We start from the raw sequence: 13,171 nt of genomic DNA, 5'->3' as shown, positions 1-13,171 counted from the left end.
GACTTCACAGATCATTTTTTTCAGATTCCGTCTAAAAACCCTTAGCAAAAAAGCCTGAAATGTGCCATTTTATCTGCTCTGAAAAATAGACAAGTTGGGGAGCAGAAAGCACTTCACCTATCCACTGCATTGGGCTAGCCTATACCGGCTCTAACTGCCACAAATCTTGAGCTTCTCTGCAGATCAGAAGAAAACAGTCACCACCGTACTTGCCTACATTGAAGTGTCAATGACACGACCGCCGAGGCAAGAGCCCGCACCATGAGTTCAACGCAGCAAACACGGGTAGCATCGTCTAGGCGATCATCGCAGCAGAGATTTGCGATCTCTAAATCACGCGCTCTTATAGTCAACCGCGCGACTTCCGTGTCGCCACGTATCGCTATCACATACGCGTTGTTCACCCGCGGAACAGTTAGGAACGTGAAGCCGTTCCGCACGTCGAAGCTCAACAAGCTCGTCGCACTCGTTGTAGTCCTGTTTTGGGCGCGTATCAAGAAGACCCACTCCACATTTCCCACCGGTGCGCCACCGCCGAGGTTGGAGACAGGTATTAGAACGCGGCGCCACATTTAATTAATGAGCGAGAAAGGTAGGGCTTTGTCAAGTGGTTTCTAAACATTTCAGCTACAAGGCCGCCAGGCTGATGGTTTCTAGCCGTGTTTTTCGGGGAGCTCCTTGCCAACCGGCAATTCAATCGCTTATACTCGACGGTCATTTTGGATTGCGCCGGTATCCATGGTCAAGCCGAAAGTGATAGCTGTACAGAGCTGCGTCGTAAATCACACGGGCTTCAGTGGTCGCGTCCCCTTCTTCCCTTCGTTTAAACTAGAAACCGCTACCACCACCACCACCTCCACCACCACGAAATATTAGAACTGGAAAAAAAAGTACAAAGGCGTGCAGTGCGTTTTATATGCAATAAATTCTGAAATACTGACTCTCCGTCTGTTCTAATGGTAGTCAATCAAATACAGCCCCTTCACATCAGACGCAAAATTTCATTCATTGGTAAAAAGAAACTTGGTACCTAACCAGAACTTTACACCACGCACTCTGTAAATTGGAAAACCAGTCACAAGAATAATTACACCTTGGACCCCTACTTTTCTAACACTGACCAATATAAATATCTGTATTTCCCGCGCACTACAAAAGACGAATTCATTGCCTCAAGGGGTGTCCGAAAATGAAAATTTTAGGAATTCCCTTCAAAACATTGTGTAAATGCTATGTTCTATTTCATGTTTCTGACAATCTGTTTATTTTGAGTTTTGCATTGAAACCATTGTATTTTATTTGATTCTAGTATTTCTTGACGTTACAAATATTGATTCCGCTATAGTTTTTGCCCATTCTGCCTGGAGCATATGAAGTCCGCTGCATTGTGTAAATAAACGAAAATTAATCAACAGCACTGTTCGCAACTGCTCGAACCTGCCGAGAAACGGGTGCGATGGCAAATACTCGCCGTGGGTTGGGTTCTTGCTTCCGAATTCGGAGCTCAGAGGGCGGCAGAAGAAAGCGCCGCTCCGTACAAGCGGTAAACTGCGTGGTTGCAGGGAATTTTACGTCTATAGAAAACGTCAACGACTCGGGCATGCACTACCGCGTCGGCGCTGTGCACTACTTAGCGGGCAGGCAGAAAAAGCATTCATGCAATTTATATTCCTGAGGTTAGCGGCGTGTCTGAGAACGCACACATGGTGCTTCAATGTTTAGTCATAGACGTAAAACACCCTGTTAACCATTCTAAACAGCTCGCGGTTAACCACGAAGCTTTTCTTGGTTATCGCGTCCGGCGTTAAGTAGGGCCATCAATCGAGCCTCCAAATGCGGCCCGCAAAGAAAGCATATGGGTGGTGAGTGAATTCGTCTGCTACGCGCACCTTAAGCACGGCGACCTGGAACACAAGTAGGCACGCGCCGCGACCCTGCGTACCACCTCTCCGGAAGCGCACCCCTCGCACTACCTATTGCGGAACAAAGCTTGCATTCGGAGAAACGACTTTTCTGATGATAATAAAAGTTGTTCAATCAATCAATTCGTATTGTTCGCTGAACTATACGTGGGACCTGGGCGACGAGGGAAATCTGCGGGGGCCGCCATGGTGGCTGAGTGGTTATGGCACTCGGCTGCTGGCCCGAAAGACGCGGGTTCGGTCCCGCCCGCAGCGGTCGAATTTCGATGGAGGCGAAATTCTAGAAACACGTGTACTGTGCGTTGTCAGTGCACATTAAAGAACCCCAGGTGGTCGAAATTTCCGGAGCCCTTCACTACGGCGTCCCTCATAGCCTGAGCCGCTTTGGGACATTAAACCCTCATAAACCAAACCAAATCTGCAGGGCAAGAGTATAGATAGTGCATATACCCACGCCTGCCTCACATTGTCTGGACAGGGTTATTAGAGCGCAGTGACGGTAGAGCGCTGTTTTTGCGGTTAGTGGGAAGATGGAGAACCGTTTGTCAGTGTTCGCAGCTACGTTGTTCGAGCTTTTATACTGTAGAATCGGCGGAAAACGCGAAATCTACTTCAACTTAACGTGTAGGCCATCCATATATGAAGGGAGAATGCAACGTCGACGTTCACTACAGGTATCAGTCTTTCCTCTTTTTTGACTTGCGTCATGGAAGCCGATGCAAGCAGCTTTTGTGATTTGGATTCGGTGTAGTCTGCTTTAGTTTTTGTTTCTTAAACAACGGCAGCCGAAACGGGCGAACTACGAACCACTGACCCCGATGCTGTTTTGACGTCAGAATATTATCTGCGAACAAAGCTGCTCAAATATCTCAGCCTCCCGGCGTGCTCATTTTTCCAATGGCCTAGCTCATCCTCCATCTAGAAGACAGAGAGTTAGTAATGGCTTCAGTTTTTTTTTTTTTCGGACTAGTCCGCGCACAACGAACCCGCGCTAAGGTATCTTATATATAAAACAATTGTGATGTTGAATGGAAAAGAAGTATCCAAAAGTCTGAACAGTATAGGCGTTACTCTGGGCCTGTATAAACTCAGTGAGGCGGTCCACAACCGGCACAGGCTGTAAAATGCAGACTCCTGTGACGCTGTTTCGATATGTGATGACATCGGAACCAACGCGGTATCTGTGCAGATAGCGTTGTGTCCTTCGTGCCAAGCTATAGTCACGCTCAAAAAGGGTGCGAAAAGCGTATTTCACCGACCTGGAGTTATGCATACCAGCGCGATGATTGCGTCGAGAACTAGAACCCTTTAGAGTTGACCTCAACCCTTAGAGCGAATGCGCTGTCCCGATAGACATTTGGCCTCCCGCGCAATCAATTAGGCGCGAATTATTCGAATTTCCGCAGCGTATACAGCAGCTCGCTCGGTCGAAAAGCCATCAGCGTAGTAATAGTCGGCACCGCGTGTCGGAAATAATCGGAGGCTGCGTAAAAAAAATCGTATCATGATAATTTGTGGTTCTAGTGATTGAAGACTGATCTGTGTGTAATAGATGATTACGAGTTAATGCAATCGTTGTAATTAATTCAATCATTGATTAATTAAAGAAGCAAAAAAAGAAAAAAACGGGGGTTCAGAGGTGTCAAAATTCCAAATGTTACAGCGCAATACCGCAACGCCGCCGCTGACGCTTAGCGATGTTGCACTGTTCTTTTTGTAAAATATTCATGCGCTTAAAGAACATTCCTTTAAAAAGTGGGATGCGTATTTGGTTCTGTCACTATTCGATTCGCATTCGATTCTTTTTTTTTTAGTTACACTATCTGTATTCGATTCGATAGCAATGCTGCACTATCCGAATTCGATTCGGTTCGGGAAAAAAAGTACGATTCGCAAAACCCTAAATATGAGGCCAGGAATGAGGACAAACGGTGTAACTGACGAGGATGGAAATATCGGTGAGTTGGTGCACGTATTGAAAGAGTAAACGAAGCCAAAAGCGATGACGAAAAAGAGGGAATGGAAGACTTACTTGTGATCATGGCTAGTGCCATCCGGAGCTAGTTAGTCAGGTAGTATCAGTTGACGCACGTTACATGATTGCCATTAAATGCACGCTATTACGTATCTCATACCCCTGATGAGAATCCCATGTTCTCCGTTGGCTTTCTGGGTACAGGACAGCGCTTAGTGGCTGACACCAAATCCCGGCGCGATCGCTAATTGCTTGCGCCGTATAAACTGTACCTCCTACGGAGCGCCCGGATATCCAAACCGCGATGCGGGTAGCGCAACGCGCGCTGGGGCAAAAAAAGGCTTAGGTAACGCTCGACAACTCGCCGCAGTTGGCCTTAAATAGCTATCCGGGATGAGGAGAAAAGGGCTCAAATGCGGCTAGTTAAATTGGGAGAGCTCATCAAATACATATCATCTTCTGTCAATAACCAGCTTCTAATTGGGAAGCGAACTCCTCCTGAAATTGTGAAGCGGATTTTCATGTCCGCTGACGTCAAAGCTGCCACCAGCCGCGAGACGCCGCCTACGCTTGACACGCTCGTGGGAGGGTGGTAACGGCAGACCGCAAGCGTTCCTTTAGAACGTTCAAATACAAGTACGCTCCCTCGGAGACGCCTCATGTGGGAGTTTATCCCGCGATGCAAACGTAGCGCACTTCTAAAACAGCGGACAATCGTTTGCCTCTCCACACTGCCGTTGAAATTCGCAGTCAACATCGCAAAGCGAGGGCGTTCCGCTATATTATTTTTATTTTTTTGCCCAGCATCAGCAGCTGCCCGCGGCGAGCTCTCGACAAATGGCCCCCCGGAGTGTGCGGTTTCATCGCCTGTGCAGAGAGCGATTCGCCGAGCACTTGGGCTCGGAGTGGACGCCCGCTAGACCGAGCGGGCGGTGGCCGCCAGCGCTAAAGTTCTTGAAAAACGGCCATGCCAGGCTGAACTATCTTTTTTTTTTTGCTCCTTTAGGACAGTAAACTACCCAGTTTATTTCGAAACAAAAAAAAAGAAAAGAAAAGCGGGAACTGAAAGTGAAAGGTCGTAGGACGGCAAACGGGCGAGAGAGACGCGGTGGCAGGAAAATGTTCTTTGCGCTTTTATTTTATTTTATTTTCTTCTGAGGTGGAAGCATGGAAGCGTACGCCAACGCCCGCGTACTGTAGTGATATCCTTTTCTTTTTGTTCAGCGTCAGTTCCGCAGTCTGACAGTTACTCGTTACTGTTTTTGGTTTCGCACGTATAGTATGCACACTTTGATAATGAAGTAAGCCCCGCTCCTAGCGAAGAACTTCGAGTGGTCTTGGTACCCCTTCAGCCTAAGGCGTAGAACAGTGGCGGAAAGAGACAGCCGTACATCACGACCGCTAAAGATTACAACGCCTTCGACAGGCATTTGTGACGGCGAATATTATAGGGTTTTTTTCTCACCATCGCCACTGCTGGTAAGGAGGGATGCTTGTCTGTCGTGACGAATAAAGTTTTTTGTTGTTGCGACTGAAAAAAGAATTAAAAGGAAAGTGCACGGGCCTGCCCACTGGCTGAAGCTGAGCCGCAGTCACTGTCACGTGCAGGCAGTAGGAGAGTTAAAAGAGATGTGAGAGGAAAGATTGAAAGACAAGACGCGCGTCGCAACAATTACCGCGTCATCCGAAACGACAACGACGGTTTAGCAACAGACACACCCGGTGACAAGGAGCCCTCGCCACATTGGTGAGAGTTCCTAGATTCCAGCCCCGTAGGGCCAGGAAGCCACCTCCCCAATCCTCGCCCACGAATAAAGTTACGTGAGAGACGCGGTTTTATGCTAGGGAGCTTTCCCGCGGTGGCTCAGTACGCTCGGCTACTGATCCGGAGTACCCGGGTTCGAACCCGACCGGGGCGGCCGAGTTTCGATGGAGGAAAAACGCTAAGGCGCCCGTGTGCAGTGCGATGCCAGTGCACGTTAAAGATCGCCAGGCAGTCGAAATTATTCTGGAGCCCTCTACTACGGCACCTCTTTCTTCCTTTCTTCTTTCATTCCCTCCTTTATCCCTTCCCTTACGGCGCGGTTCAGGTGTCCGCCGTTATGTGAGACAGATACTGCGCCATTTTTTTCCTCCAACAACCAATTTTTGAATCTACTATGGAGCTTCACATGGACTACGACAGATGCCACAGTGGAGGGCTCTGTGTTAATTCAGGTTTCAGTTTTATTTCCTTAAATTCAAGTCCCCCATTCAAGGGGGTGTTCCACAAGTTCATGACTGAACTGCACAAAAGAACGCGCAGTTCTTTCGTGCAGTTTAATCATGAACGAGAAGCTTTGCTTTCAAAGATGAAACGCTGACGTCGTACGAATATGCGGCATGCGCGATATGGTGAATGCTGCCCGCTTGGGCCTCTCTGGTGACTACTTACATAGCAGAGCACACGGGCTTGTTTTGCATTTAGCCTGCATCGCAATGCAATCGCCGGGGCAGGAATGCGACGTTGGAGGGAGAGACAGACAAAAAAAAAACGCACGCAAGAGCCTTTAGAAAAAGTATAATCGCCCACAGTGTTGTCCCGATTGAAGCAGAAGTTGCGTTAAAGCTGGTTAGTGCATAGTTCTGTCAAGGGTAGCACAGCATGCAGGCCCGCACGGCTCAGAGAAAGAACAGGGCTGTGAAGTACGTTTTACAGAGTTGTTTGTTTTCAATTCCGCGACAAATATTCAACGAGCAATTGCACCGTTCCTGCTTGGATGTGAATGTGTCCTGACGTCGCAGCGCGAAAGAAACAGAATTCAAAATAAAGCCTTTTAGCCTGCACATATGACGTCGCGTCGAGAAGTCGGTTTTTAATATAAGATATTCTCTGCAGGCGACCTCACGTACTTCGGTACTTTTCATATTATTCTCAGATTACAGCCGCAAATCGACAAATTGCATAATGCACATAGAATGGTTTCTCGCGCATTTTATTTCGGGATGTTATGAAAAACACTGCTCGATTTCTCTTGGCCCACGCATGGACGTTAGTCGTCGTTTTGTATTCCGCCCTCGTGCTGTACGCGGACCCAGTCGTTGATCGGGATTAGTCCCCGAAAATTGCCTCCCGTAATCATTCTATTGCGCAGTTGTTTTTCTCGTAGCTTTGCGTTCACATAAATGTCTTTAGCCTGGTGTGCTCCCCCGTACTAAACTTTTGTATTCTAATCACCGCCCCAGTTGTGCGGCGCGGTGCAATACAAAGTCGTGATGGAAAGTGCGTGAAGAGTAACAGCGTCCCCGCAGCCATGCATACTCAATCGGTTTTCATTTCAGAACGGCGGCCTCACACACAGCGATAAGAGCAGTTAGTATTCTACGACGTTCACGCGCGTACTGTTGCTGTTATCTGCAAGAAAAGCTGCGATAATTAACGCTTCAAACGCAAGTTCTTGATACCCGACAGCGCGCGGCGTAAACGATAAATGGCTATAGTAAAATCACGCTATGCTAAAATTATAGTAAAATCGCTATGGTAAAATTACAAAGCACTTACGTGCTTTGGATGCGAAGCGTTGTTTTGCAGCGATAGAACAGCATGAGGCGAAAATTCTCGGCGACACGCCGCGCGATGGCATCGCGCGATGGGCTGAGGGCCGCCGAAGCACTGTCGCTCATCGCGTCGCCCGGGTTCTGGGTTTGCAAAAAATTTCGCCCATCGCCCGGAAGTGCCGTGTGAGACTAGCCAATGACGGTAGGCCTTGCGGGTGAGTAACTTCCGATCCGTCTTGCGCGCGAAAGTCGATTTTTTTTTTTCAGTGGGCTTTCCGCGTGGAGCAACAGCCGACGCATCCCTCACCATGGCAGCTATGCAAGAATTTAATGAAATGCTCATTAATGAAGTTCAAAAGTAAAGGGTGTTGTGGGTATGTCTCACACGCACTATAAGTCGCAAGAGCGCAGGAATATCGCCTGGCGCCTCATCGCAGCGTCCCTCGGGCGCGCTTTTATGCGTCACGTGCCTTTGTGTAGACTAAAAATAAAATTATTACCTAAATATATTTTTCAATGTTTTTATTGTGTTTTATCTTGTATGAATCCTTACGAGCGTTGTTCTACGCGTTAATTAACGCAATATGACTGAACGCTGAAGCGGCCGCAATCGAGAAACACTGAAAACGCGCCGCTCCGACGCCGAGTCCCCTCGCTTCGTGCGGTTTGCGCCAGCGGCAGCGATGGGCGACGGCGGCGTCATCGCGCGACGTATCGCGAAGGAATATCGCCTCATGCGGTTACCGCTTTAGGCGCCCGTCCCTGGCTTTCTCGTCGCCGTCGGCGTAACCAGTTGGTGCGTTAATGTCACGGTCATGTGACATTCATGTCACGTGATTGTGTCACATGGCCTTATGTCACGGTGAACCTGGGTCGCATAAGCCTACGGGTGGCGCTGTTTGGAACAGCCGCCTGCCAATGCAGGAGTGCATCACTTGACCACTAAACCAGTGCGCCAGGAATATATCCCCAAACCTAAACGCCTAAACATCTGTCGCTGAACATCGCGTTACACAGTTGCAACCGTGCTGTGAATTTTTTATTGTTTTTATTTCCTTCCATTTTTATTTATTATTTTTACCTTTCCTTTCTAATGACACACCTACTCATTCGTAAGGAAACGCATATATTAGGTTCACCTTAATTCGCCAAGAAGCAACGCGATCTTGAGGCCTAAGGGTTGCGTTTGCGTGCCCGCCTCACAGTCTGAAATCTTGGGTTAAATTCCGTGCACCTTTCGGAAGAAATTTGGCTATTCTTTGATACCACGGTGACGTCATCTCATTTTTACGACCACATTTCCTTGGCCAACGCCGACGTTGCGGGTTTAGCTGCCGATGAGTAATCAATAAAATTGCTAAACTCTTTATTTTCGCATTTCATATGCGTGCACTAAAATGCGACTGCGCGCACAGTAAGCCGAAGCTCTTATATCACTTGCATTCTACTCAAAAACTCTTCTAAAAAAGGCATTTCCGATAATAAACATAACAACGCACCTCGTTTTCAAAGTCATGACATGTCATGCGAGAAAACAAGCAAGACAGACTTACTGGGAATCGCTTTCATTTATATTTCTCGCTCCTAGATGAAGTGAAAACCGGATCGAATGTGATAACATAAAGAAGGCAGTAACGCATAAGGCAGAAAAAAAAATGTATCAACGTATTTAAAGCAGAGAAGAGGAGGAGGAGGAGGAGGAGGAGGAGGAGGAGGAGGAGGAGGAGGAGGAGGAGGAGGAGGAGGAGGAGGAGAAACAGAAAGTAGAAGTGTGAAATGAAGGTTGTTAGACTGAAACGGACGATAACGAAAACAGGTGAGGTCCGGGCTGCTACAAGAAGTGTTTGCTACTTCAAATGGAGATTACGCGGTGGATGCAGTGAAAAGAATTGAGCGAAAGAGAAAATTAAACATAAAAAGAGGGGGAAACAGTGTCAGGAGTCCAGACTGAACAGAGAGAGAAAGCAGTGAAAGAATACGAAACGAAGTTAACCACACGGGGATCCTATTTGCTACCCTTCATGTGGGAGAAAAGAAGGAAATGGAAAAGAACGAAGAATAGCGAAAGAAAAGGAAAACGGGAGAGTGTGGTAGTGAGAGGAAACAAGTTAACGAGTGGGCTCGTCAGCCTTGTTTCACTGCTGCGCTGAACATTGATCGCGACTTTTATCACGAAGCTATGACCATAGCTTACGTAAGCGCGGTGGTACAATCCGCGGTACGACACAACGTGTGTTTAGTATGCTCAGATAAGCTGCGGACTCAATACAGCAGTGAGGCACCTTCCAGTCCCTGAGCTGATAGTGCCCGGCGAACACTATGCGGAAACGTAGCTGGCTGACAATACTCTCAGGCAGGTAAAGCATTTTTCTTCGAACGCTTATGGTCAACTGTCTGCGCACGTCTTGATCTAGTAATCATACATCAGTACCCCACCGAAGCTCAAGCTAAATTCAACGTCAGCGGTACGCGGCATAACATTCAAACTTCAAACAGCCGACCACTAAAAAAAATAGTCAGGGAAGGCCTGCTGTCGTTCCTACACCACACCCATCACAATCAACACTGAACAAGAGCAGATCTTTCACAAAGTACTGACCAACATTCTTCTCACACTACTAAAGTTCTGTAACTTCGTCTGGCGTGAACAGCATCACTGGCTCAGCTCCGCAGTGAGCAGGGCAGGCTCCGACCACATTTCCGTACACATGTAACACTTCCATAACCTCTCCTCCTTCACCGCGCCCTCACCCACATTCCTGGATTGCTTGGCTTCGTTCTGCTTCGGGCGAGCGCCAACGGGACCTGGCAGAGCCAGCGTTCGTTTTTACGAGGCCCTGAAGTTCTGAACCCAAATAAAGTCGTCCTTCAACTCCTCCTTCTCTGTATGCTTGCAATGACGTTGCACAAAACACATCGGCTGATGCTAGTTATTCACTGATTACTAGCCACCTAGTTATCGACAGCGCGTGAGTGCATATGCAATGTCTTTCCGCGCCCATATGCACATGCATCGTGGTTACACTCTTGCACCAAATGACCGGTTGGATGAATTACAAGTCATTCAGTTCGTGGAAAGCCACACAAGCCAACCCTCGTTGGGCTGCACTTCTCCGTCCAACTAATAAACGTCGTCTAAACAATGTAATCTGATAATGTAGGTTCATCTAAATGTTGACACCAGAGAGATCCGCGTATCTGTGGCCGCTTCCTGCAATGCATTTAGAACAAAAACGTTGTAAGTCGAAGGGAGTTTCTGAATAACTTTTTTTTTGCACACTTTGGAAACTGAGATGCGATAACGAATACGTGGTTATAAACATTGGGTAAACATGCGGCAAATCCGCGCTGTGTAGCCTCCCGGGTAGCACCGAACATTAGAATAATGTTTTAAAAATATTAGATATGGTGCAGCAGCGTTATATGTTGCATTGCAACGTTAGATTAATGTTAACAATCAATAAATAACGTTACATATTATATCGAAAACATTACTTTAACATTCAAAGCAAACCTTATCGTAATTTTGACTTTTAAATGTTGTTATACCGTTAAAATTTACAATTGGTGTCGTATGTTTTATGATAAACATAAAATTCACGTCCCAAATCAACGCCGTTTCAATATAGTCTTCAAAAGTTTGTTATAATGGTTGTATCATAATTATAGTTATAAAACAATATTACCAATACATTTCGAGCACTAAGTGTCCCGGAACTTTTCCGGGAACACTGTTCTTACAGTAAAAATGTTTTTTCAACGAGCACTACTTTGCAGCTAAGTCTCCCAAATTCCGCCTGCCATAAATTGCATGCACAGCCCTATTATTTTGTTAAAAAAACTTCTCTTATTCCCCATTCGCCACTGTCACTCATGGGATCCTCTTCAGTAATCGCTATATAAGCTTGACTCTATTAGATCCGTTCGTAGTTGAGCATATGAGTTGCATGTTTTTCTGCATTGCAGAGCGCAAGTTTTGCCCACTTTATTGGTCCTTGCAAAGCGTTCCTTAGCAGTGCAACCTCACAGCTGGTGGGCCTGCAGGTCGTTTAAATGTTTAATTAATATTATGGAAAGGTTATTCGAACGTTTATTTGTAACACTGCAAAAATGATAAAAAGTACATTAACCATATTAAATAAAGTTTGAAGAAAACAAAAGAGTGACATTGTTGTAATGTTGCGGTGCCTCTCTAGCTAATAGTGACAGGAAATACAATCGCAGATGATGTAACCTCTACGTCTTCAGCAACGCATCCTAAGTGCTCAGTGGTGTCCAGAAAGCGCATAAGCACATGGCGAGTAATCATACTGTATGCCGTGAAACGCGCACAGCGCATACATATTCCAACTGACGGAGCTAACCAAGAACGGAACAATTTCGCAGAATACTTGTGTATTATTTTCTATGTTGTGGTCTGCGTCTGCAATTTCACGTTTTACTTTTTTTTGGTATGCTGCATGCTATGTATCTGTTTTTACTTCCATTAGGCCGACACAGTGATATAACGGCGTTTCAATTGCAAAAATAAACAATGACCAATAATGACCACGTATACAACCAGCTTAGCGGGCATACCATTATGCCACACCTCTTGCCGACATTCCGAGGCGTGCCGTAAGAGAGAAAACTGCGGAAAGAGAAAAAAAAATCCAGGCGTTCGGGACGCGTGGACTTGTAAGCCATTATCTTCGTAAAGTCAACGACTTGAACGTGCGCAAAAAAATCGCGCAGCCTGTCTTCCAAAATATAACAAAGACTTATCGCGTCTACTCTTCCATCCAGTTCTTGCTCAGAAATGCGACGAACCGACCTCCCAAAATATCCTAAAAAAAACTCACCATCGCTAGCGAAACTAGCTGCCGCGAGGTAATGGCCTGAAAGCGACGCATGACTCGAACCGCCTGCGCGCGCCAACCTCCGTGACAAAGTCACAGGTGAACACAGGTATTTAACATTAGCGAAAGGCTGACGAGTCGGTGCGGGCTCGTTTGAGAAAGAACAGCGTGACAGAGTCATTAGCACAGCGCATATCTATCCCGCTTTTTTTGTTATAACTTCTTCCAGCGGGAGCTTCACGCAGTTCGCTGCAAGACCGCGGGTTTCGTTTTCCTTAAACACGAAATCGACTGTTCTCAACCGTAGTTCACAAAAAAAAACGAAAGCACTAAATGGTAGCCCGTGATCGTGAGAAGGCTGTTGGAGAAAGTGGCTGCAGCTCACCGGAGAGCGTGGCGTAGGCCCACAGCGCCAGCAGCACGGGTACGCATCCATCCATGCGCGCGCCGCCGGCCCGGTATAGCGACGAAGCTCGCCCGAGAGAGCGGCTCGGCTCCCGCCACGGGTGCCGCCACTGGGTTCTTCCGCTGTCTGCCGCCGCTCGAAGCCCGTGAGGTGTGCGAGGCTGTGCGATCGCAGCGCGCTCGCAGCAGCGACCGGAGCGCGACGTCCCGTTTTCGGCCGCTTCCGCGGTGGCTTCGAAGAAACGCCTGTTCCGACTCGGCTCCACTGTGCAGCGTCCTTTCTTCTCCCCTTCTTTCTCTCGCTCTCCGTCGTCGCGCAGTCGGCACGGCGTTCCTGATTGAGCATCGAACGCGCTGCGAGTTCGACTGTCGCTCTTCGCTTGTTTGCCTCAATCAATTAATTCGTTGTTTCGCTGTATTTATTTATTTATTCAAGTCACTTCACAGGCCCCAAGCTTCGGAGCACTGTGTGAACGGGGGACTAGAAATATAGG

At 47.3% G+C, this 13,171-nt stretch overlaps 1 protein-coding gene across 1 annotated transcript in view; it reads right to left on the bottom strand.

Annotated features, from left to right (window-relative positions):
* Nucleotides 1-12,815, bottom strand: part of LOC144136672 (uncharacterized) — an 88,402-nt gene extending 75,587 nt beyond the window's left edge. The window contains exon 1 of the mRNA XM_077669196.1: nucleotides 12,658-12,815. Coding sequence (XP_077525322.1) covers nucleotides 12,658-12,712 — 55 coding nt within the window. The 5' untranslated portion in view covers nucleotides 12,713-12,815. The remainder of the gene's footprint in view (nucleotides 1-12,657) is intronic.
* Between the last annotated feature and the right edge of the window lie 356 nt (nucleotides 12,816-13,171).

The sequence above is a fragment of the Amblyomma americanum genome, chromosome 6 (assembly GCF_052857255.1).
Source record: "Amblyomma americanum isolate KBUSLIRL-KWMA chromosome 6, ASM5285725v1, whole genome shotgun sequence".
Classification (NCBI taxonomy): domain Eukaryota; kingdom Metazoa; phylum Arthropoda; class Arachnida; order Ixodida; family Ixodidae; genus Amblyomma; species Amblyomma americanum.
This window is presented reverse-complemented; position numbering and strand designations above follow the sequence as displayed.